This window comes from Musca vetustissima, unplaced genomic scaffold (genome assembly GCF_032173495.1).
Source record: "Musca vetustissima isolate MV318-11 ecotype Yass unplaced genomic scaffold, APGP_CSIRO_Mvet_v1 utg68841, whole genome shotgun sequence".
Lineage (NCBI taxonomy): Eukaryota > Metazoa > Arthropoda > Insecta > Diptera > Muscidae > Musca > Musca vetustissima.
Window position 1 is genome coordinate 1 of NW_026879702.1, and position 23,576 is coordinate 23,576.

Consider the following 23,576-nt stretch of genomic DNA (forward strand, 5'->3'; position numbering starts at 1 on the left):
GTGGTGTTATGTTACACTTCTTAGAATTTAATTATTGCTCTCGACATCTAATAGATTTGCACTGTTAGGTGACCTTGATGTTAAATCTAATAGCTCGTTGTATAAGACAGTCCCATTGAAAGACACGGCAAATGTAGAAAAGCCTAATGGTAATAAGAAATCTTTTTGTCCCCCAATCTTTCTTTTTGGTGTAGATATGCAGAGTCTAATTAAAGATTTAGAAGCCCGAAATATTGTTTTTAAGATAGTGAACAAAAGCAGACTTAAAAGTAAACTCTATTTACAAGATACACAAGTTCACACAGAATTAATGAGCCTCCTTCGCTAAAAAAAATTAGATTCTTACTCTTTTACACCAAAGGAGATGAAACGACAATCCATGGTTTTGCGTGGCCTCTTGTATGAGTCAAACGTAGAAGATATTAAAGCGGATATTGATAGGTTAGTTCCTGATACAATTGATAATGTCTCCAAGTTCACTACTTCATTCTGAGGAAAAACAATGTTGACACGGGTCTTTTCCTTGTAACTTTGCTTCCTGGTAAATCGGTGTCCGAATTAAAATGTCTCAGGTATATATTGAAGCAACTAATAACTTGGGAGTTGCCACGAGAGGATACCGGGTGACGTACGATGCTGGCGATGCCAGAAATGGGGACATATGTCAAAAAATTGCAACAGAGAGTCCGCCTGCGTAAAGTGCGATCAAATCCATGCTAGAGGGGAATGCCAATTTGTGCAGACTGAGAGTAATTTGCCATATTGTGTAAATTGTGGTAATCACGGTCATCCAGCAAGCTTCAGGGGTTGCTCTGAGTATAAAAAATATGTTGAGTTAAAGAATAGAGCTAGAAAAGTTGCGAAAGAGGGGAAAGAAAAAGCTAATACTAATGTCCTAAATGCCTTTAACTCAATTATTAGACCGAATGTTTCATTTTCAGATGCATCTCGAGGTGTTATTAATGCTCGTAGTCAAATTCCATCTCCCAAACCCAAGATTCCATTATCAATTATACTGATGTGGTGACCGTTGGAATAGTGATTTTCGAAAAAAAAATTAACGTTGTGGTAGGTTTGTGCCTAATTGTTAAAAAAACTCGTTTTGAAATCCCAAAAGTGGTCGTATATATTAAACTAGTAAGGAAAGTTCAAAAGTCGGACGGGGCGACTATATGATACATGTTAATATCTAAAATATCCGGTAATATCTTTGGAGGAATTAAATGCGCTATCTTGATAAATATTTAAACCAATTTAAAAACCCCATACACATACCATTCTAAAATCAATGAAAAATCAATAGTATTCGCTATTCAAAATTTTACTCAATCAGACAAATATTGGGAGTTTGGTGCATCATTCACAAAAAAATTGGACGAAACTATATATGGAGCTATATCTAAATCTGAACCGATTTTAACAAAACTTCGCAGACATCAGTCTGGATCTAATTCAGATCTCTGTACAGTATATTGTCCTAATCGGACAAATATTGGGAGTTTGGTGCATCTTTTACATAAAATCGGACGAAACTATATATGGGAGCTATATCTAAATCTGAACCGATTTAAAAAACTTCGCAGACATCAATCTGAATATGATTCAGTGCTCTGTGCAAAATTTTGTCTCAATTGGACAAATATTGGGAGTTTGGTGCATAATTCACAAAAAATCGGACGGAACTATATATGGAGGTTATATCTAAATCTTAACCGATTTCATCAAAACTTTGTATACATTAGTCTGGACCTAATTCAGTACTCTGTGCAAAATTTTGTGCCAATCGGACAAATATTGGGAGTTTGGTGCATCATTCACATAAAATCGGACGAAACTATATATGGAAGATATAGTCTAGACCTTCGCAGACATCAGTCTAGACCTTATTCCGAACACTGTGCAAAATTTTGTGCCAATCGGACAAATATTGGGAGTGCATTATTCACATAAAATCGGACGACTAGATATGGGAGCTATATCTAAATCTGAACCGATTTCCTCCAATTTCAATAGGGTTAGTCCTTGGGCCAAATAAGTGAACTGTGCCAAATTTCATCCAAATCGGATCATAAATGCGACCTGTACTTTGTTAACAAAAATACTTGGACGGACGGACAGACGGACATGCGTAAATCGACTCAAAAAGTGATTCTATGCATATTATCAAAGGAACCATAGGTCTATTTCGATTCCTTTTGCCTGTTACAAAGTAATTTTCTAATGAAATATTGTGCTAAATGTTGGTTAAATTAAGAAAAGGCCGTACATTGTCATTCTGGGACTTGGTGCATATCAGAAATGATCCGTCACAACCAGTGACATATATTGCATACATCAGAAACTTCGGAAACCCACCCAAAATACCTATTTCCATTAATGAATTTGGAAATTACGTATGCTGTACTGAAATCCATATACAATTTCAAAATTTTTTTCTCCAAAAAGTTTAGAATTTTGTATTAGTTCTAGTAAGAAACGGACAGATATATGTAAAAATAATATGTCTTTTTGAAAATTACGGTAATAATATTCGAATAAATGACGTTTTCGACGTTTACACCTTTTTGACAGTCGAAAACCTAAAAATTCGTCATACGGACCATCCCTGGTGCATATAGTGTTTCATGTTTGTACTTAGTCTCCATACAATGTCCTTGCCTAGTTTTCGGTATTTTGAATGTAATAACTGGATTTCCCCACCAGTATGGTTGTAATTTGGCTTTCGGAGTTCTCGTAGGGGGGAAATATATTTTCAAAAGTTTTTCGATGTAGGTCCATCATTTGATTATAGCCTCCATATAAAGAAGGATCCAACTCATTATATATATTTTGAAGTTTTTATCCTCGAAGAGGATGCCAGTTATTATTCCTGTTGAATAAAATATTCACAATGGCCGAATATATATGTTTGAGTTCAGTTATTTTAAATATTCTTCATGTAAAGTACACGTAGTTCGACTCCGCATGCTTTAAGTGAAATATAGATCGCCCTTTCTCAAATCCAGATGTTACCAAATGTATACGTATGTATTCATATGTAGATGTATTTGCAAACGTCGAACACCGAAACATCTGGTTTCTGCAATCAAAAATTACAGCTTCGGATAAATTATTATGATAAAAAAAATTATATTTCGGCCATCGCCACCAAGTCAAAACAAAAACAAAATATTCATTATTTGAAATAATATCAACTGACACTTCTTTTGTGACTAATTTCAAATCTCAGAAATTGAGTTATTAATTATATATTAAAATGTATATTCAATAGAATAGAATAAATCCTAATCGATGGTTTATTTATTAAAAACAAATAATATAAAATAATTTATATTCAATTTAATTAAACAAAAAAACATTATATCTAATATATAGAATTTGTATTTGATATAAAAAGAGACTGATTTTATATGAAAGGCTATCCGTTTTATTTGAACATCTAAATTCCAATAAAATGGTAAGTATGGAATTTCCATATTTCCGAATGAGTAATATTATTTAAATGTCTTCTTTTTAGAAATTCACTATTTTGGCTTTGGCTCTTTTGGTTTCCTCGGCTTACGGCGCCTACTTAGTTCCCGCTGCCTCGGTACCAGTTGTTCGTTATTCAGTTCCAGCTGCTGTTCAAGTGGCTCCTGCTGTAGTACCTGTTGTTCAATATGTTCGCCCCTTGACACCAGTAACTACTACTTATGTACGTCCTGCCACTTATTACACACGTACCGATTATTTGCGTCAAAAGTAAAAATTGTGCAGTAAATGATTTTGTAATAAATATAAACTATTGAAACGAAACTTTTTATTTTTTGATTATATTGTTTGTAGTTGGGAGTACCAAAGATAATCAAAAAAGGATGTAAGATGGTCGACAATACGATGATAGCGAGATAATGGATTTTGTTATGAGCAAACAGGTGTCACAAATCTAGACACTTTACATCAAATAAAGGAATCCCTTACTTCGACCGAGCCAAAATTTGTATACCATCCTACATGAGGGGCATTCAAAAAAGATAAAATCTCCCAGAAAGTTTTTATATTTCTGAGAAAAACTATATAACACGTTTTCAACTCATGAGGTCAGCTCATAAGCTGGCCGAAGACATTTAAAATACCGAAAATTGGGCTGAGTTATTATATGGGGGCTATGACTATACAGGGTGAGATAAAAAATTGCAACAAAGTCAAACGCCATAATTTTGACAATTTGTTATACCCTCCACCATAGTATGAAGGGTATATTAATTTTATCATTCCGACCTTTTGTCATTTCCGTCATCGAAATATTCATTTTCGACCCTATAAAGTATATATATTCTTGATCAGGGTAAAATTCCAAGAAGTCTACGTACGACGTACGTCTGTCCGTCCATTTGTTGTAATCACGCTATCTTCTGAGGGAATTGAGATAGAGTGCTGAAATTTTGCATAGGTTTGTCTCTTGTCTGCAGGCAGGTTAAGTTCGAAGATGGGATATATCGGTCCACGTTTAGACATAGCTCCCATATAACAGTACCCCCCCAATTTTCAGTATTTTGGAGTTCTTGAGCGCGTTTTTCAACCGAATATGCTGAAATTTGGTACATTGGGTTCTTAGTGGGTCTCCTCAAATGTCTCCTCAAAAAAATTATAAATATAGGTCCTCCTAATTTTCAGTGTTTTGGGAGTTTTTATCGAATTTTTCCACTGAATTGGCTGTAATTTAGTATTTTGAGTTCTTAATAGGTACCAAATCTCTCCACAAAAAATTATAAATATAAGTCCATTTTTTCGGATAGCCCTCATATATCGGTCCACGTTTAGGCATAGCTCCCATATAAAAGTACCACAAATTTTCGGTATTTCCGGGTTCTTGAGCGCGTTATTCAAACGAATTCGCTGCAATTTGATATTTTGTAGTCGTATATGGTAACAAATCTCACTACTAAAAATTATTAATATTCGCCCCTTTTTGGGGTAGCCCCCATATAACCCCCTTTTTATACCCTTCACCACTCTGTGGTACAGGGTATTATGTCATTGTGCATATGTTTGTAACAGGCAAAAAGAAACGAGATAGTCACATGGTTCCTTTTGAGAATAAGCATAGAATCACTTTCTGAGTCGATTTATGCATGTCCGTCCGTCCGTCTGTCTGTCGATGTTAAATTGTAAACAAAGTACAGGTCGCACTTATAATCCGAATTGGATGAAATTTAGCATAGGTCACTCATTTGGCCCAAGGATGAACCCTATTGAAATTGGGAAAAATCGGTTCAGTTTTAGATATAGCTGTCATATATATTTTCGTCCGATTTAATGTAAACGGTCCCTATATATCTTTCGATTTGCACAAAATTTGGCACAGCGTAATGAATTAGGTCTAGAATGATGTGTGTTAAGTTTCGTGAAAATCGGTTCAGATTTGCATATAGCTGCCATATATATTTTCGTCCGATTTAATGTAAACGCTCCTTATATATCTTTCGATTTGCACGAAATTTAGCACAGGGTAATGAATTAGGTCTAGAATGAAGTGTGTAAAATTTCATAAAAATCGGTTCAGATTTATATTTAGCTCCCATATATAGTTTCGTCCGATTTTATGTAAATGGTGCACGATTTGCACAAAATTTGGCATAGCGTACTGAATTAAGTCTAGAACGATGTGTGTTAAATTTTGTGAAAATCGGTTCAGATTTAGATATAGCTCCCATATATATTTTCGTCCGATTTTAGGTAAATAGTGCACCAAAGTCTCTTTATATCCTTCGATTTGCACAAAATTTGGCATAGCGTACTGAATTAAGTCTAGAAAGATGTGTGTTAATTTTCGTGAAAATCAGTTCAGATTTAGATATATATCCCAAATATACATTATATTTTTAACAACGCGGAGTACCGAAAATCAGACGGCTCTAAATCTGCTCGAATGAAATTAAAGTTAGGATAGGTTGGAGAAAGATGGAACATAGACATGCAAATGTTAGGATACATATGTACAATATACCCAAAGTGGTGAAGGGTATCATATAGTCGGCCCATTCCGACTTTACTACTTTCCTTACTGGTTTCTATTAAAATAATTATCTAATTTGTTCCGAAGTGGAAGGAGTGGACCGATATTCCCAATCTTCGAATTTGTACTAAGTTTAGAAGAAATAATAACATTGGATGAAATCTAAATTTTCTGAAACCGATTTGGTCCAAAGAAACATGAGGTCTAGAACCAATATTTCGTTGAGGCACATTTTCACCGTGTTAAAGTGTATACACCCTCATTAGCTATAAGGCTGAGGGTACAATTATCCATTAAAAACTTCTGAAATTTTATTAAGGTTTACATAATCCGTTTTTAGAAATGTCGGTATAGGTCCACTTTTTGGTATGTTCCCTATATTTTCATTTCTAGTACCTGTCAGTATATCTATGGTGAAGGGTATCCAAAGTTCGGCCCGGCCGAACTTAACGCTTTTTCACTTGTTTTTTTAATTTTATTAAATGAAAACAAAAATGTCGGAAATAGCATAAAATTTTACAATAAGGTAAGATTTGTTCGAATTGATTACCTTTGCCACGAATTATGGCCCATTCCCAGTGAAGCGCTTGCTTGAGGTGATCGACACTTTGGTATTTTTTTAGTGCTATCCTTGCTTTCCATAATACTCCAGACACAATAGTCCAAAGGATTGGTATCCGGAGATTTTGGTGGCCATTGTGCGCTGGAAATGAAACGAAGAACCTCATTTTGGAACCATTCTTGGATGGCGCGTGCTGAATGCGATGGTGCTGTGTCCTGTTGGAATGTCTAAGGTCTGCGACCAAAATGTTTGCGTGCCCAAAGCTTTAATACACCTCCAAAATATTTTCGCGATAATATTCGGCATTTATTCTGATGCCACGGTCGATTAATACGAGCGAAGAGCGACCATCGGCTGGTATGGCGGCCCACACAATCACCATGGTCAACAGACCTCTTTGGCAAGTAAACACTATCATTTTTTCGGCCAGCTTATGAGGTGGATCGTAAGTGAATTGAAAATTTATATTTCAGTCCTCATGAGTTGGAAGCGGGGAAGCTTAAGCTCGAGCTTAAGGATTCCTTTATTTAATGTAAAGTATCTACATTTGTGAATACTGCTGGCTCATAAAAAACCCATTTTCTCGATATCATCGTATTGTCGACCATCTTATATACGATTCTCATTATCTGTGAATAAATTACACCTCACTAGAGATAATATAGTCAAAAACTAAAATATTTCGTTTTAATAGTTTACATTTATTACAAAATCATTTACTGCACAATTGTTTACTTGTGACGCAAATAATCGGTACGTGTGTAATAAGTGGCAGGACGTACATAAGTAGTAGTTACTGGTGTCAAGGGGCGAACATATTGAACAACAGGTACTACAGCAGGAGCCACTTGAACAGCAGCTGGAACTGAATAACGAACAACTGGTACCGAGGCAGCGGGAACTAAGTAGGCGCCGTAAGCCGAGGAAACCAAAAGAGCCAAAGCCAAAATTGCCAATTTCTAAAAAGAAAAGATTTAATTATTATCAATCATTCGGAAATATGGAAATTCCATACTTACCATTTTATTGGAATGTAGATAGATTAAATGTTCAATTAAATCTGATAGCATTTCATATAATTACAGTCCCTTTTTATATAAAATACAATTTCTATATTAGATATAATGTTTTATTTTTTATTATTTTTTAATTAAATTGAATATAAATTATTTTATATTATTTCTTTTAAATAAATAAACCATCGACTAGGATTTATTTTATTCTATTGTATATACATTTTCATATATAATTAATAACTCAATTTTCTAGATTTGAAATTAGTCACAAAAGAAGTGTCATGTAGTATTTTTTGAAATAATGAATATTTTTTGTTGGGTTTAGTGGCAATGACCGAAATATAATTATTTTTTGTTTTGTGTACAATAATTTATCGGAAGCTGTAATTTTGATTTGATTGCAGAAACCAGATGTTTCGGTGTTTGACGTTTGCCAATACATCTACATCTATATGTATTTGGTAACACCTGTAAAAGGAAGAAATTAATTTACAAAAATTTTTTGTTGTTGTTTTTGTGGTCAAAGCAAAGTCCTTATTTTTGATGGCGGGCATGATAACTCCTCACTGGAACATCGGAATCCGAAAATTTCAACGATGTTAGAAAGAGTACATGTCTGGCTCTCGTATGAACTTCACATTTTGTTGACATTATTGACTTCGCAAAACAATTAACAAAATGGCGGAACTTTGAAAAAAAAATTGGAAAATCTCCTATTTTTGACCACAAATCAAGTTAAAAAATAAGGAAGATCTTCACCGATTAGCTTTATCCTAGTTCATACGAGAGCTATACACTCCCAGCAGGGACATTGTTTGGGGGCTATGAACAAACATGGAGATGAAGAAAAATCATATACACCAAGGTCCCAGAATGCCAATGTACGGCCTCTTCTTAATTTAACCAAAATTTTGCACAGTTGTTTTATTTGAAATTTGCAATTTTTATTTTTTAATATATAGGACCACTTTTCGAATTTCAAAACGAGTTTTCTAATAATTAGGCACAAACTTACCACAACATTCCATGTTTATACCCTCCACCATTAGGATGACAATCATAATAACTATAATTAATGGGGGCTCCTAAGAGAAAACTCATGTTGTGATAGGACCTTGAATATATCGAAAAGTATTATTTAAATGCTCAAAATATCTATCGGCTAGCGTTATATCGACGCCTCCGAACCATAGTATGCTAAGTCTGAAAAGTGAGTTTTTCAGTAGAAGCTTTCAAAGTATGGATGTGTCTTTAATCGTACGTGCCATGCTAAGTAGATTTTTGCTTATAACTTTGGTTTGGATTGGCCGATGATTACCAAAATTTCAGTGAATTTAAATTAAGGACCGTAGTATCTAACAACGTAAAGAACTTTAAAGCATGCTAAGTCGATTTAGCATACTATGCTTCGGAGGCGTCGAGATGAGGCTAAACTAAAACGGAGACCAATATTGATAATTTTGGAAGGGAGATTTGACAGCCAATGAGAATACAAAATACCAAATTACAGCCAATTTGGTTACAAAACGTGTCCAAAATTGTCAATAGTAATATTAATCAAATTTGATTTAAAATTTTGCAAAAAAATCCCCATATTGTGGAGTACCATTTATGGTGGCCGCCCTAAAACGTGATCAATATTAAACAATTTTTAGCACGGAAATGCGCTATACAATGAGAACCCAAAATACAAAATGAAAGGAATGATGGTTGGAAAACGTGTCCAAAATTCAGAAAATACCGAATTCTGGGGAGTACCGTTATAAGGCCGCTACCCTGAAACTTGGGTCAATATTAATAATTTATGGTGTGAATATTCGTTATTCCATGAGAACCCAAAATGCTAAATTGCAGCCAATTCGTTTGGAAAACGTGTGCAAAATGGCCAAAATAGCGAATATTGGGGATAACGCTATATCAAGGCAACATCAAACAATGTTCTACAATTTCTGTTCAAAATTTCAGAGCTCTATCTTAAATGTACATTCCACCTTATGGTGGAGGGTATCAAAATTCACGCATATTGTCCTTCTTGTTGAGACATTGTAATATTTATTGACATTGTATCGTTTTTTTTTTAGAAAAATCTATAAAATTCCGTTTCATAAAATATAGCTACAGGTTATGGAACGGAACATTTTTTGCAAGGTTAAACAGAAACATCTGTCACAGTCACAGATTAAAAAAATCTTTGTGAAGGCATTGGTATTAATTCAATTAATATATTTAATTCAAAATAATTGTTGTCAAAAAAAATCTGTGAAAACAATACCCGCAATTGAGTTATTTATTTGATATTTAATATAGAATACATTTTATAAAATACAACATTTTAAAACCAGTGAGCAGAGCAGTATAGTCGGACGGGGCCGACCATATGATACCCTACACAACTTTCACGAACATCTAACTTTCTGTGGTACTACTTTCTGAGCTTGGGCAATACTTCGCGATGTTTGCACCCTCTTGACCGACTAGAGGTCAACATATATTATTAATAATATTCAGTACAGCCCTTCTAATTACTTGGCCAGATTTCCTTCACCGTGGGTTGTGTTGTAATGTTCGGTTTTCAATTGCGACATTTTAGATCGACTCGAAAAACAACAAAAAAGCTTTCGGTCCCCTTCATTATTATTATCTGATCATCACCGAAAATTATAGGCTTTGTCCTTGACCATACCTGGATCCTCATAGAGGTTTTCAAAGCGATCCGCGCTATATTTGCGCCATGTAATGTGGTAATGGGTTACTAAATAATATCTTAATAAATAAACACCTGTAAATATTTAGGTGTAACTCCCACATCCGAATACATACGACAATGTAATTGGTATCAATTTAAAGGTCAACCACTCCTCTTGGATATACAATCAACTTCTTGGGTCTATATCCTTCAGGGGAAAATATATACACCATAGAATACAAATTTTGTCATTTTTCACACAAAAGTCGGGGTCCATTTGACCCGCTAAATATTGACCGACCTTTATCAAAACAGCATGCCATGTTAAAATTCGCGAAGTTTGGGCCATAATTGCGGCCTCTGGAACGACTAGAAAAACCGACAAAAATTAAGTATTTGGTCCATTTCATCCCATAAATATTAACCTATCTTTACCAAAAACAATAGGGGTCTTCATTGGCCAGTACCCATCCTACATGCAAAATTTCGTGAAGATTGGTTCATAACTGTGGCCTGTATCGTGTTTACAAAATATAATGGACAGACGGACGGACACACATGTCTAGATCGTCTCAGCTAGTCGAGATATGACGATCGGTATACTTAAAGGTGGGTCTAGGACCAATATTTCGCGGCGTTACAAACTCTTGGGGATGCACAAAGCTATAATACCCTGAAAACATAATTGTGTAGGGTAAAACAAGTAATATTTGGTAATTTATGAAAATTTTAATTGAACACAGTGTATGTTGTAGGTATTCATAACGAAGACAATCCTGAAATGAGCCGATTATCCTTTACAATTTTATTTAGTAACAACATTTAAACAACAGACAAAAGGAATCAAGATTTCAAGAATATACTCTAAAATGATTTATCGAAATTAAGATGTCGACCTTTTGACTACTATCGTCAGACAAATACTCCTAAATAATTTAAGTAATTGATAAAAAAAATAATTCATTAATTAGAGACATAATAGCAAGCAAATTTCAATTAGCTAAAGTGGATTAAAATCAAGTCCAGTATTTTACCAATTTTTTGTACTGCCTAAAGTCTCTCAGCGTTATTAAACGTAATTAATTAACAGTCTGTAATCTAAATACAATTTGAATTTAATCGATTATTATTTGGTATTCAGAATTATTGATACAAAAATATATAGCTTCCTAATACCCAATAAGGTCAATGATAGTCAGTGAGTAGAGCCGTATAGTCCGTATAGTCTATTCTGAACCTCTGCAATATTTTGCGATATTTGCATACTGTCAAAAGCTCCACTTTCTAACCCTGGCATATATTCCAAATCTAGTTTTTCCGATGTGAATATTTACGCCATAAAATAAAGAGTTGGCCACTTTACGTTTGGATTGATTTGACCCTCGGATAATGGGTAATAGTTATACTATACAATATCTTAACACATAGACACCTTTAAATATTTACGTATAACTCCCACATCCGATTACATACAACAATATAATTGGTATCAATTTAAAGGCCTGCTTCTCCTCTTGGATCTATACTTCTAGAGTCTGTATCCTTTTGAATTAAATACATTCACCATAGAATTCAAATTTTGTAATTTTTCACGACCGATAAATATTGATCAATCTTCATTAAAACTAACATGTTTATTCTATGGTTACACTGTTCTCTGTGTATACAATTTCGTGATGTTCGAGCCATAATTGTGGCCACTAGAGCGACCAGAAGACTGACAAAAATAAAGTTTTTGATCACTTCGAGCCCCTAAATATTCACTACTTTTTACCAACCAGTAAGGAAAGTAGTAAAGTCGGACTGGGCCGACTATATGATACCCTTCACCACTTTGGATATATTCTACATATGTATCCTAACATATGTAGAATATATCTGAACCGATTTCAGGGAAACTTTCCAGAGACTAATTTATATTACATCAGTACGTTGTGTAAATCGGCCTAGCTATGGATCTTTTTACGAAGCTTAGCAACATCATTCTAGACTTAATTCGGTACCCTATACTAAAATTCGTGCAAATCGAAAGATATATAGGGACTTTGGTGTACCAATTACATAAAATCGGTCGAGCTATATCTAAGTCTGAACCAATTTTCACGAAACTTAGCACACGTCATTCTAGCCTTAATTCAGTACGCTATGACAAATTTCGTGCAAATAGAGTGATTTTCAGAGATTTTGGTGCACCAATTACCTAAAATCGGATGAAAATATATATGGGAGCTATATCTAAATCTGAACCGTTTTTCACGAAACTTTGCACACATTATTATAGACCCGATTCAGTACGCTATGCCAAATTTCGTGAAAATCGAAAGATATACAGGGTCTTCGGTGCACCAATTATTTTAAATCGGATGAAAATATATATGGGAGCTATATCTAACTCTGAACTGATTGTCACGAAACTTTGCACACATCATTCTAGTATCAATTCAGTATGCTATGTAAAATTTCGTGCAAATCGAAAGATATGTAGTGACATTGGTACACCATTTACCTTAAATCGGACGAAAATATATATGGGAGCTATATCTAAATCTGGACCGATTTCCAGGAAACTTAACTCACATCATTCTAGACATAATTCATTACGCTATGCCAAATTTCGTGCAAATCGAACGATATATAGGGACATTGGTACACCATTTACTTGAAATCGGACGAAAATATTTATGGGAGCTATATCCAAATCTGAACCGATTTTCACGAAACTTTGCACACATCATTCTAGACCTAATTCATTACGCCATACCAAATTTCGTGCGAATCGAATGATATATAGGGACCCTTTACATTAAATCGGACGAAAATATATATGGGAGCTATATCTAAATCTGAACCGATTTTTCCCAATTTCAATAGGGTTCGTCCTTGGGCCAAATAAGTGACCTATACCAAATTTCATCCAAATCATAAATGCGACCTGTATTTTGTTCACAAAAATACATGGACCGACAGACGGACGGACAGACATGGATAAATCGACTTAAAAAGTGATTCTATGCATATTCTAAAAAGGAACCATGTGTCTATCTCGTTTCCCTTTGCCTGTTACAAACATATGCACAAAGACATAATACCCTGTACCACAGTTTGGTGAAGGGTATAAAAATAATACGAAAATTTCGTGACGATTTGTCCATAACTGTGACTGTAACGTGTTTACAAATTATAATGATAGATCGACTAACGTGGTCGAGTTATGATGATCGGTATACCAAAAAGGTCTAGGACCAATATTTCGCGGCTATAATGCCCTGTTTGTTTTCTACAAATCGTGTTTTTCAATGGCAGAGCCCACATATAAAATTTGCGATGGATTCTATGTATTTTAAATGAAAAAGGGTTGTACTTTTTCTGCTGTTCGAAAAAAGATCGGTGATAATCTGCTAGATCGTTATTTTGACCTCTTTGCAATAAAATTTTCACATATAACTGTCCCACCCTGTCCTGTCGGTTCTAGCCGACATTCCCAAAGTAAATTCCTGTAATAAAAATCTCCTGCCTAAAATTTTTCAATATAGATTCACATTTTGACAGAGTATAAAAAATACTATTACCCCAATTATCGAAGGTATTTTTTTCATGGACTCTAACATAATTGGTATCATAGAACCCCTAAATATTCTTATTTATCAGAGTGCTATTTTACAAGGTTTGGTGCCAAAACAGATAATTTATTTTTAAATCAAATGCTCAAATTATTATTCGATTTTTTTATAGTCAAGTGCTCAAGTTATTATTCGTTTTCTTCAATTATTTGTGGCGTAAGTAATCGGTACGGGTATAATAGGTTGCTGGGCGAACATATGTTACTGGTGTCAATGGGCGGACATATTGAACCACAGGAACGGAAGCAGCCTGAACATATGTCTTGGAAACGGTAAGAGGAGCAGGAACTACCGGAACTGCAGCCGGGACAGAATAACGAACAACTGGTACCGATGCTGCGGGATATACAAAAGCAGCATAACAGGATGAGACCAAAACGGCCAAGACGACAACGATGAGTTTCTGAAAAAGACTTCAGTTGATAATATTTAATTTAAAGGATTTTCGTAATAAGAATTTACCATTTTTTAATTCCAATATGTATTACAGCGATTATTCGATCAATTGTAACTGTTAACTTATTTCAAATTGTGCCCCAATTTTATATGTATTCGAATTCATTGAACATTTCTTGTATTATTTAATTATTTTCAATATTTATTTTATTTTAATAGGATAATGATTTTGTTTTTATTTTGCCATAAATTATCCTATTTTGTTCGTTGCCACATAAAAATTTCATCGGATTTGTTAATCTATTTTTAAATAACATTCATTAATGGCTAAATTTTAGCTTGCATCCGTCTTAATTAATGTATCGAATTAAATGACCTACGGTAGCCTGTTTCTGAATTGTTTTTAAGGAATATTTGAAATGATTAACCGCAAATGAACCTAAGAGAATTGAATCGATTGCGGCAGTGAACCGAACTGACAAATAGTGACGTTAGCAAAAAAATAGATATTTCAAATAACTGTCAGAAAGTATTGATATTTTTACGTGTCAAGGTTATATTCCGAAAATTTCTAGAAAACCGGTTAGAAATTTAAAACTGACCGGTTATCAGAGATAAAATATTGTGGAAAACTTATTATTTAAATTTTGTCCAACGGCCTTTCCAAAAACCTCAACATACGATGTTTTTAATTATCTAATTAATAATTGGAGAAAAAAAGAGAAAAAAGTTTCTTAAATTGTTGTAAAAAGACGTTAGTCTTGGGAAATTTTCCAAAATACTACGTTTAACGTTCCTATTGGCAGCTAATTAGTCCGTATGATCCATACCTAAATGTGAAACAAAATATATCCTCCTCGTGATTTTGCTGACCGTTATAGAGACAAATATACAAAAAGCAATACGTAAAAGGTCGGGTCTTTTTTTCTTTCATACCCTCCACCATTTTTAAAAAGATCGGGAAAAAGGGAATAAGTAATTTAGAAAAAACCTTTATATGGGTTATATATCTAAAAATACATCTATGTAATAACAAGTAAAAAAGTGTCAGTCGGTGTTGCCGACAGATATATACCCTCAGTCTGTTGTATGCGAAGGTCTTCGGAATTACACACAGGTTTCATTATTTGCTTTATATGAGGTATATGATTTTATCAGAAAGATTTCGGATTTAATGTTGATCAAAGAGGTTATCCAATTCACTCCCAATTAAATTTACAAGTTTTTAAATGGTGGGCCCTTTGTGGGGGAGATACCACATGGAGTGGATCAGTGGATTCTATCATCAGACTTGATCTAGGCTTGGCAATGATAATAAGATGTTCAAAGTTTGGTTCACATCGGACATTCCATTTTCGGACTATTGGATTTATTAATATTGAAAATTCAGATTTAGGTACCAAAACGAGTGGACCGATGATCATATCTAGGCTGGTTAAATATAACAGATCTAGGATGGTTAAATATAATAGATTGTGCAATGTTTGGTTCACATCGGACATTCCATTTGCCTAATATTGGATTTGTAAATATTGAAAATGTTGACCCTTTGTGGGGGAGATACCAGACAGAGTGGATTAATGGGCCACATCTTCGGATTTGATATAGGCTTGTTAAATATAATAGGGTGTACAAATTTTGGTTAAAATCGCCTAGTCCGCATGATAGTATAAAATTAATTTATTGCACAATGTTGACCATTTTGTTACATAAAGGGTAAACCGATATTCTCCATACTCGAACTTGAACTAAGTTTAGAAGAGGTGTTACGATGTACAAAGTTTGGATTAAACCGGTTAACCCTTCCGAGAGTTATCGTGCGTTCCAGTCGACCAAACAGACGGACGGACATATGTACATCGGCTCCAAATTGTCTGAAACGGAATTGATCCAAAGAAAGATGGGGTCTAAAACCAATATTTCGATGAGGCAAGTTTTTGCCGTATCAAAGTGTGTATGTCATTATTAGCCATAAGGCTAAGGGTATAACAATTTCTGAATAAATGTGTTTTAACTTACAAAAAATGAGAATGCGGGTAAAACTACCAAATTATAGAAAATGGGCCATTTTTATACCCCCTTATAAAGTATATATATTCTTGATCAGGGCAAAACTCTAAGACAACCTAGCCATGTCCGTCCGTCTGTTATAATCACGCTATCTTCTGAAGGAATTGAGATCAGCGTAAAATTCTATGTCGATATAGCCATGTCCGTCTATTCTGTCTGTCTGTTGTAATCACTCTAGCGTCTAAACGAATGGAGATAGATCGCCAAAATTTGGGATAGAGTCGTCTTTTGTCTGCAGGCAGCTCAAGTTCGGTCCACGTTTAGGCATAGCTCCCATATAACAGTACCCCCCAATTTTCGGTGTTTTGGGGTTCTTGAGCGCGTTTTTCAACCGAATACATTTAAATTTGGTAACTTGAATTCTTATTGGGTACTTAATGTCTTCAAAAAATTATTATATATATATATATATATATATATATATATAGATCCACTTTTTCTGGTAGCCCCAATATAAAGGTACCTCCTAATTTTCAGTATTTTGTGGGTTATGATCGTATTTTTCCACCGAATTGTGCGGTAATTTAGTATTTTGAGTTCTTAATAGGTTCCAAATCTCTCCACAAAAAAGATTATAAATATAGGTTAATTTTTTCGGATAGGCCCCATATAAGGGTACCCCCAATTTTCAGTATTTTGGGGTTATTGATCGCGTTTTTTTACGAATTCGCTGCAATTTGGTCTTTTGTAGTCGTATATGGTACCAAATCTTCCTACCAAAAATTTTTAATATTTTTGTGGTCGTCCTTTTTTATATTAAAATAGTTATATGATTTGTTCCGTGTTTGCTAAGAAATAATAAGATGGCCAAGTTCGGATGAAATTAAAAAATTTGGAAACAAATTTGGCCCAAAGAAACATGGGTCTAGGACCAATATTTAAAATCATAATCGGTTTGTATAAATGTCGGTATGTTCCCTACATTTTTATTTCAAGTACCTGTCAGTATGTCTATGGTGGAGGGTATTAAAAGTTCGGTCGAACTTAACGCTTTTTCACTTGTTTATATTTCGGTTTCTACCCAGTAAACACCATCTGACATAATTTCAACAGACAGACATATATTGCTGAATCGGCATAGCGGTCTCCGATATATATTTCGAGGTTTTAAAAAAGGATATATAAATTTAAAATGCGCTCCATCACATAGTTATAATATGAAAAATATAGTCAATTTACAATGAAATTTCCTTCATATGAAAAATTACAAAATTGCGCACCCTATGGCGGAGAGTATTAAAAAGTTATGACTTGTCGAATTTGAGCATATTATACCTTACACAACTATGTTGTCTGGGTATTATGACTTTGTGCAACACCAAGAGTTTGGAACGCCGCAAAGTATTTGCCCTAGACCCTAGACCCTTAAGTATACCGAACGTCATATCTCCACTAGATGAGTCGATCTAAGTACGATAATTTTTGACCCCTAATATATAGGGAATGAAATGGACCAAAAACGTTATTTTTGGCCCGAATATCGTGGAGAAGGAGATCTGGCCAAAGTATAAACAAGACTATTTTGAGAAAGATCGATCAAATGAATCCACACTTTTGTTTGAAAAATTACAAAATTTGAAGGACGTAGACCAAAAAATTTTGATGCTGAATGCAAGAGGCGTTGTTGGCCTATATTAATACCAATTATGTTGTTGCATGTACTTGGATGAGAGAATTATACGTAAATATTTAAAGGTATCTATGTGTTATGATATTGTTTAGTATAGTATTGTTTAGTATTATTATAACCCGACTAGAGGACGGAAATGTCGCGCTGATCGCTTTGAAATTTTATGGTCAAGGACAACGCCTATAATTTACGGTGATGTTGGATATTATTAAGGGGGTACAATGGACTTTATTTGTGTCATTTTGCAGTCGCTCTATAGGGAATTATTATATGCACGATGAACGGGATCTGATCAAATACTTAGAACGGCTGTTTAGATGGTGATCGGTCAATATTCCTATGGTTAAATCAACCTAAAGTGAAAAAATGTATTTTATGGCATAATTATTCACTCGAGAAAAAGGATTTAGAAAATATGCCAAGATTAGAAAATTGATTTCTTAACCTATAATAGTTAAAGAGATTGCAAATATTGCCAGTAGTAGTATAGGATAATAAGGATATTATATGGTCGACCCCGTCCGACTATAAATCTCCGCTCACTGGTCTTTTTCAATAAAAATCATCATTTAATGAACAACTTCAAAAATCTTTACGAAAAAAAGTTTAAACTTTATTTATTTGGTTATTCGAAATTCCATTAATTATTTTTGACGCAAATAATCGGTACGGGTATAATATGTAGCTGGACGTACATATGTAGTGGTTACCGGTGTCAATGGGCGGACATATTGTACGACAGGTACAGTTGCAGCTTGAACATATGTTTTGGTAACAGGTGCAGTAACCACGGAAGGAGCTACTTGAACCGCAGCTGGAACAGAATAACGCACAACTGGCACCGATGCAGCGGAATATAAGAAACGACCATGAGCTGAGGAAACCAAAACGGCAAGAGCGACAATAAGGAGTTTCTGCAGAAAAGATTTAATTAATTTCAATTGTCAACTTTCGTTGAACAGACAATTTTATTGTACAGCTTACCATTTTGCTGTGTTATATTTAAAATATCAAGTCGTTGAAATAACTGATACAATTTTGTAATTTTCAATTGGCTTTTATAGGGAAATTGGGGAACAATGTGGTTTTAAAAAGTAATTGTAAGTGTCAATCTATGCGTTTCATTTGTTTAATTAAACCGACTTAAATCATTTATTTTATCGATACCAATCAAATGTTGCTTTAAATTGTTATTCTATGTTTATCTGGATTTCTATAAATGCATATGTGTATATCACCTTGGTTATTTGTAATTTTTAAATAATGTAAATTAATATGTTTTCCAATAAAAATTCGAAATTTCTAAATTTGACGCTACGAAGTAATTACGTATTGCTACCTGATCCAAAAAAATTAAACAAACATTATACATTAACATAAAATAACAATAACATGAGATTTAAAAAATATATTCATTATTATATTTTTTAATTTGGAAATTTGCGTATAAAAGTCGAATACGAATTACACAATTGTATCAATCAGTTTAACAGCACGGTAGCACTGAAAATCACAAGAAAAATGGTTAGTAAATATTACATATATTTTTTTTTTTCATTAAACAATTTTTATCGACTTTTTTACAGAAAATTCTCATTGTTGCTCTTGCCATTTTGATGTCCTCAACTCACGCCCGTTTCTTATATCCGGCTGCATCTGTGCCAGTTGTTCGTTATGCTGTTCCATCTGCGGTTCCAGTAGCTCCTGCCGTGGTTACTGCACCTGTTACCAAAACATATGTCCAAGCTGCAACAATACCAGTTGTCCAATATGTCCGCCCGCTGACACCTGTAACCACTACATATGTACGCCCAGCTACATATTATACCCGTACCGATTATTTGCGTCACAAATAAAAGTTTATATGTGTTTTAGAATATGGAACTTGGATTTGAAATAAATGCTTGACTTGCACAACAATTTTCTAAAATTTGTTTTTAAAATAATATATTTCTATGGATCGAGAGAACTTGTAGAATTAAATAATATTTAGAAACGATTTCTATTTCTATTGGTTTTAGACCCCATGCCTCTTTGAGCACTTTGCCTCAAAAATATTCATCATCGAAATATTTGTTTTAGGTCCCATGTATCTTCGAAACAACCCTGTTTCAGAAAAAATGGAGTCGTTTTACAACAGTCCGTCCGTTTAACTTGGCTGGCTGGTGCGCACGATAGCTCTTGAACGAACTTTGCACATCATAATATTTCTCCCAGACTTAGTTCAAATTCAAAGTTGGGGGATATCGGTCCACTTCTGGTATGTCCCCCCACAAAATGATAAAAAAATGTGCTAAAAATTAAGTTTAAACCAGTAAGGAAAGTAGTAAAGTAGGACGGGGCCGATTATATGATACCCTTCACCACTTTGGGTATATTCAACAGATGAATCCTAACAGACGTCGCATTTTTAAAGGAATACCAAAATTAATTTGGATCCATAAACAATTTTCTAAAATTTGTTTTTAAAAGAATATATTTCTATGGATCGATCGAACTTGTAGAATTAAATAATATTTAAAAACGATTTCTGAGAAATTGAATATATATTCATACCCTCAACTATATGGCTAATGAGGGTATATACACTTTGATATAAAAAAAGGTGCCCCATCGAAATATTGGTTTTAGACCCCATGTCTCTTTAAGCACTTTGCCCCAAAAACATTCCTCATCGAAATATTTGTTTTAGTTCCCATGTCTCTTTTAAACAAACCTGTTTCAGAAAAAATGGAGTCGTTTTACAACTGTCCGTCCGTCTACCTGGCTGGCTGGTGCGCACGAACGAACTTTGCACATCATAATATTTCTCCCAGACTTAGTTCAAATTCAAAGTTGGGGGATATCGGTCCACTTCTGGTACCTCCCCCCTCAAAATGGTAGAAATTGTGCTAAAAATTAAGTTTATACCAGTAAGGAAAGTAGTAAAGTCGGACAGATGAATCCTAACAGACGTCGCATTTTTAAAGGACTACCAAAATGAAATTGGATCCATAAACATGTCATTCTGCAACCTATACTATTATTTTCATTTGGTCAGATATAGAAGCTATATCTAAATCTGAACCGATTTCAACGATTTCAGGAAATTTAACACACATCATACTAGACATTTACATTAAACCGGACGAAAATATATAAGGGAGCTATATCTAAATCTGAACCGATTTTCAGGAAATTTAGCACACATCATTCTATACTTCATTCATTACGCTATGCCAAATTTTATGCAAATCGCAAGATATATAGGGACTTTGGTGCACCATTTCCATAAAATCGGACGAAACTATATATGGGAGCTATATCTATATCTGAACCGACTTTCATGAAACTCAGCACATATCATTCTAGGCCTAATTCATTACGCTGAACCAAATTTCGTCCAAATCGAAAGATATATAGGGACTTTGGTGCACCATTTACATTAAATCGGACCAAAAAATATATGTGAGCTATATCTAAATCTAAACCGATTTTTCCCAATTTCAATAGGGTTCGTCCTTGGGCCAAATAAGTGACTTATGCGAAATTTCATCCAAATCGGATCATAAATGCGACCTGTACTTTGTTCACAAAAATACATGGACGGACGGACAGACGGACATGCGTAAATCGACTCAGAAAGTGATTCTATGCATATTCTCAAAAGGAACCATGTGTCTATCTCGTTTCCTTTTGCCTGTTACAAACATATGCACAAAGGCATAATACCCTGTACCACAGTGTGGTGAAGGGTATAAATATCAATCGAAAGGATTATTCAACTTTTGCACAACATATTATCTTTACCAAAACTAGATCAAGTCTGAAGATGGGACCCATTGGTCCACTCCTTCTGGTACCGATTTGAACCAAACTTTGAACAACCTATTAGCTTTACAAAGTATATATCTAGTCCGAAGATGGGGCCTATTGGTCACTCCTACTGACACCTCTCCCACAGAGGGTCAATATTTTATAGACTTGTAAATTTAATTCGAAGCTAATTGTATAACAGATTTGATCAACATAAAATCGAAGACCTCTAAGTGCAGAATTCCCCAAATTCAGTGTCACTCCCAATAAGAACCTAAAATAAAAATTAAAGCCAATTTGTTTGGAAAATATGCAAACAATTCCTTAAGCATAGAATATTATCGGCACCGCTATATGGGAACTATATCCAAATTAAATTACACATTTAATATACACTCTCTATTATGGGGATGGTATGATGAAATTTTTATTCAAACTTGCATTTGCTCCGGCTCGGATTGGACGATCATCGGGACGGCCCCGTTCGAGTATATCGCTCCTTAATATGGGAACTATTACAAACTTGGACATATTACAAATTATTATTCTCGGTAAAACGAAATTGCGGACAGAAAAATTAAAAGTTAGATAACTTGGCTTGGTATTTCAATGGGTTCAGTTGAAAATTGCGCCAAGGACCATAAAAATACGTAAAATATGGTGACACCTTTATATAGAGGTTATGGTGATGGCAAAATATGAACTTATATGAACCATGTTAGAATCTGTAGTGCCTAATTATAGCCCGTTCGGTCCGAAACCAAAAAATGGCGAAAATGGGATAGGAACATTTACTTAGGGCTTATTTCAAAACTTGTTTGTTGAACCAGAAATGTTAATCTACAGATACCATGGTGTGAATAATGCGGCTAAAACCTTCAAAATATCGATAATAGGCGAAACCTTTACATGAAGCTAAGCTAAATTATGGATTAACAACAAAAACTATAAATCTCCTTCACCCTAGAAGATTTCGAAATGCCAAATTACAGACATTTCGGCGTGTGTCTACATCGGTTCAGATTCGGTTTTCCAAAAAATATTTCAGGTTGTAAACGGAATGAAATATTTTATATACATTCCACCTTTGGGAGAAAGCATCCGATCTGTATGTTTATATAAATTAAAAAAATGAAATTTGTAGTAATAGAGTTCAAAATTTATTTAAATTTTCAGTAAATATACTGGTATCTCATCGAATTCAATCAATTATTTATGACGCAAATAATCGGTACGTGTATAATAAGTAGCTGGACGTACATATGTGGTGGTCACCGGTGTCAGTGGGCGGACATATTGGACAACTGGAACCGTAGCAGCTTGAACATATGTTTTGGTAACTGGTGCAGAAACCACGGCAGGAGCTACTGGATATGCAGCTGGAACCGAATACTGAACAACTGGTACAGATGCAGCCGGATATAAGAAGCGACCATGAGCTGAGGAAACCAAAACGGCAACAGCGACAATAAGGAGTTTCTGTAAATAAGGAGTTTCTGTTAATGTAAAACTCTATATTTTGGATTTTTTTTACTAACCATTTTGTTGTAATTTTTAAGGCGACTTAATTGTTTGAGTAACTGATACATTTTGTGTAATTTCGATACGACTTTTATATGAAAATCATTTAACAATTTAATATCGAACGAATTGTGGACCTTGTTTTAATTCGTCATAAATTATTGGATTTTGTGCGATTTTTAATTAAATATTATATTTTAATGTACACATAATCATCAATTTTTTAATTTTTAATTTATACGTTCATCAATTTTGAAATATTTTGTTATTTATTTAATATTA

The 23,576-nt window shown here is 34.2% G+C and overlaps 1 protein-coding gene across 1 annotated transcript; it reads right to left on the reverse strand.

Moving 5' to 3' along the window:
- Positions 1-18,622: 18,622 nt before the first annotated feature.
- Positions 18,623-23,362, reverse strand: LOC133324775 (cuticle protein 16.5-like). The gene is made up of 3 exons (XM_061533614.1): positions 23,312-23,362; positions 23,034-23,252; positions 18,623-18,892 (listed from the first exon to the last, which is right to left on the reverse strand). The coding sequence occupies exons 1-3, from the start codon at positions 23,360-23,362 to the stop codon at positions 18,623-18,625; spliced, it is 540 nt and encodes a 179-aa protein (XP_061389598.1).
- Positions 23,363-23,576: the final 214 nt, after the last annotated feature.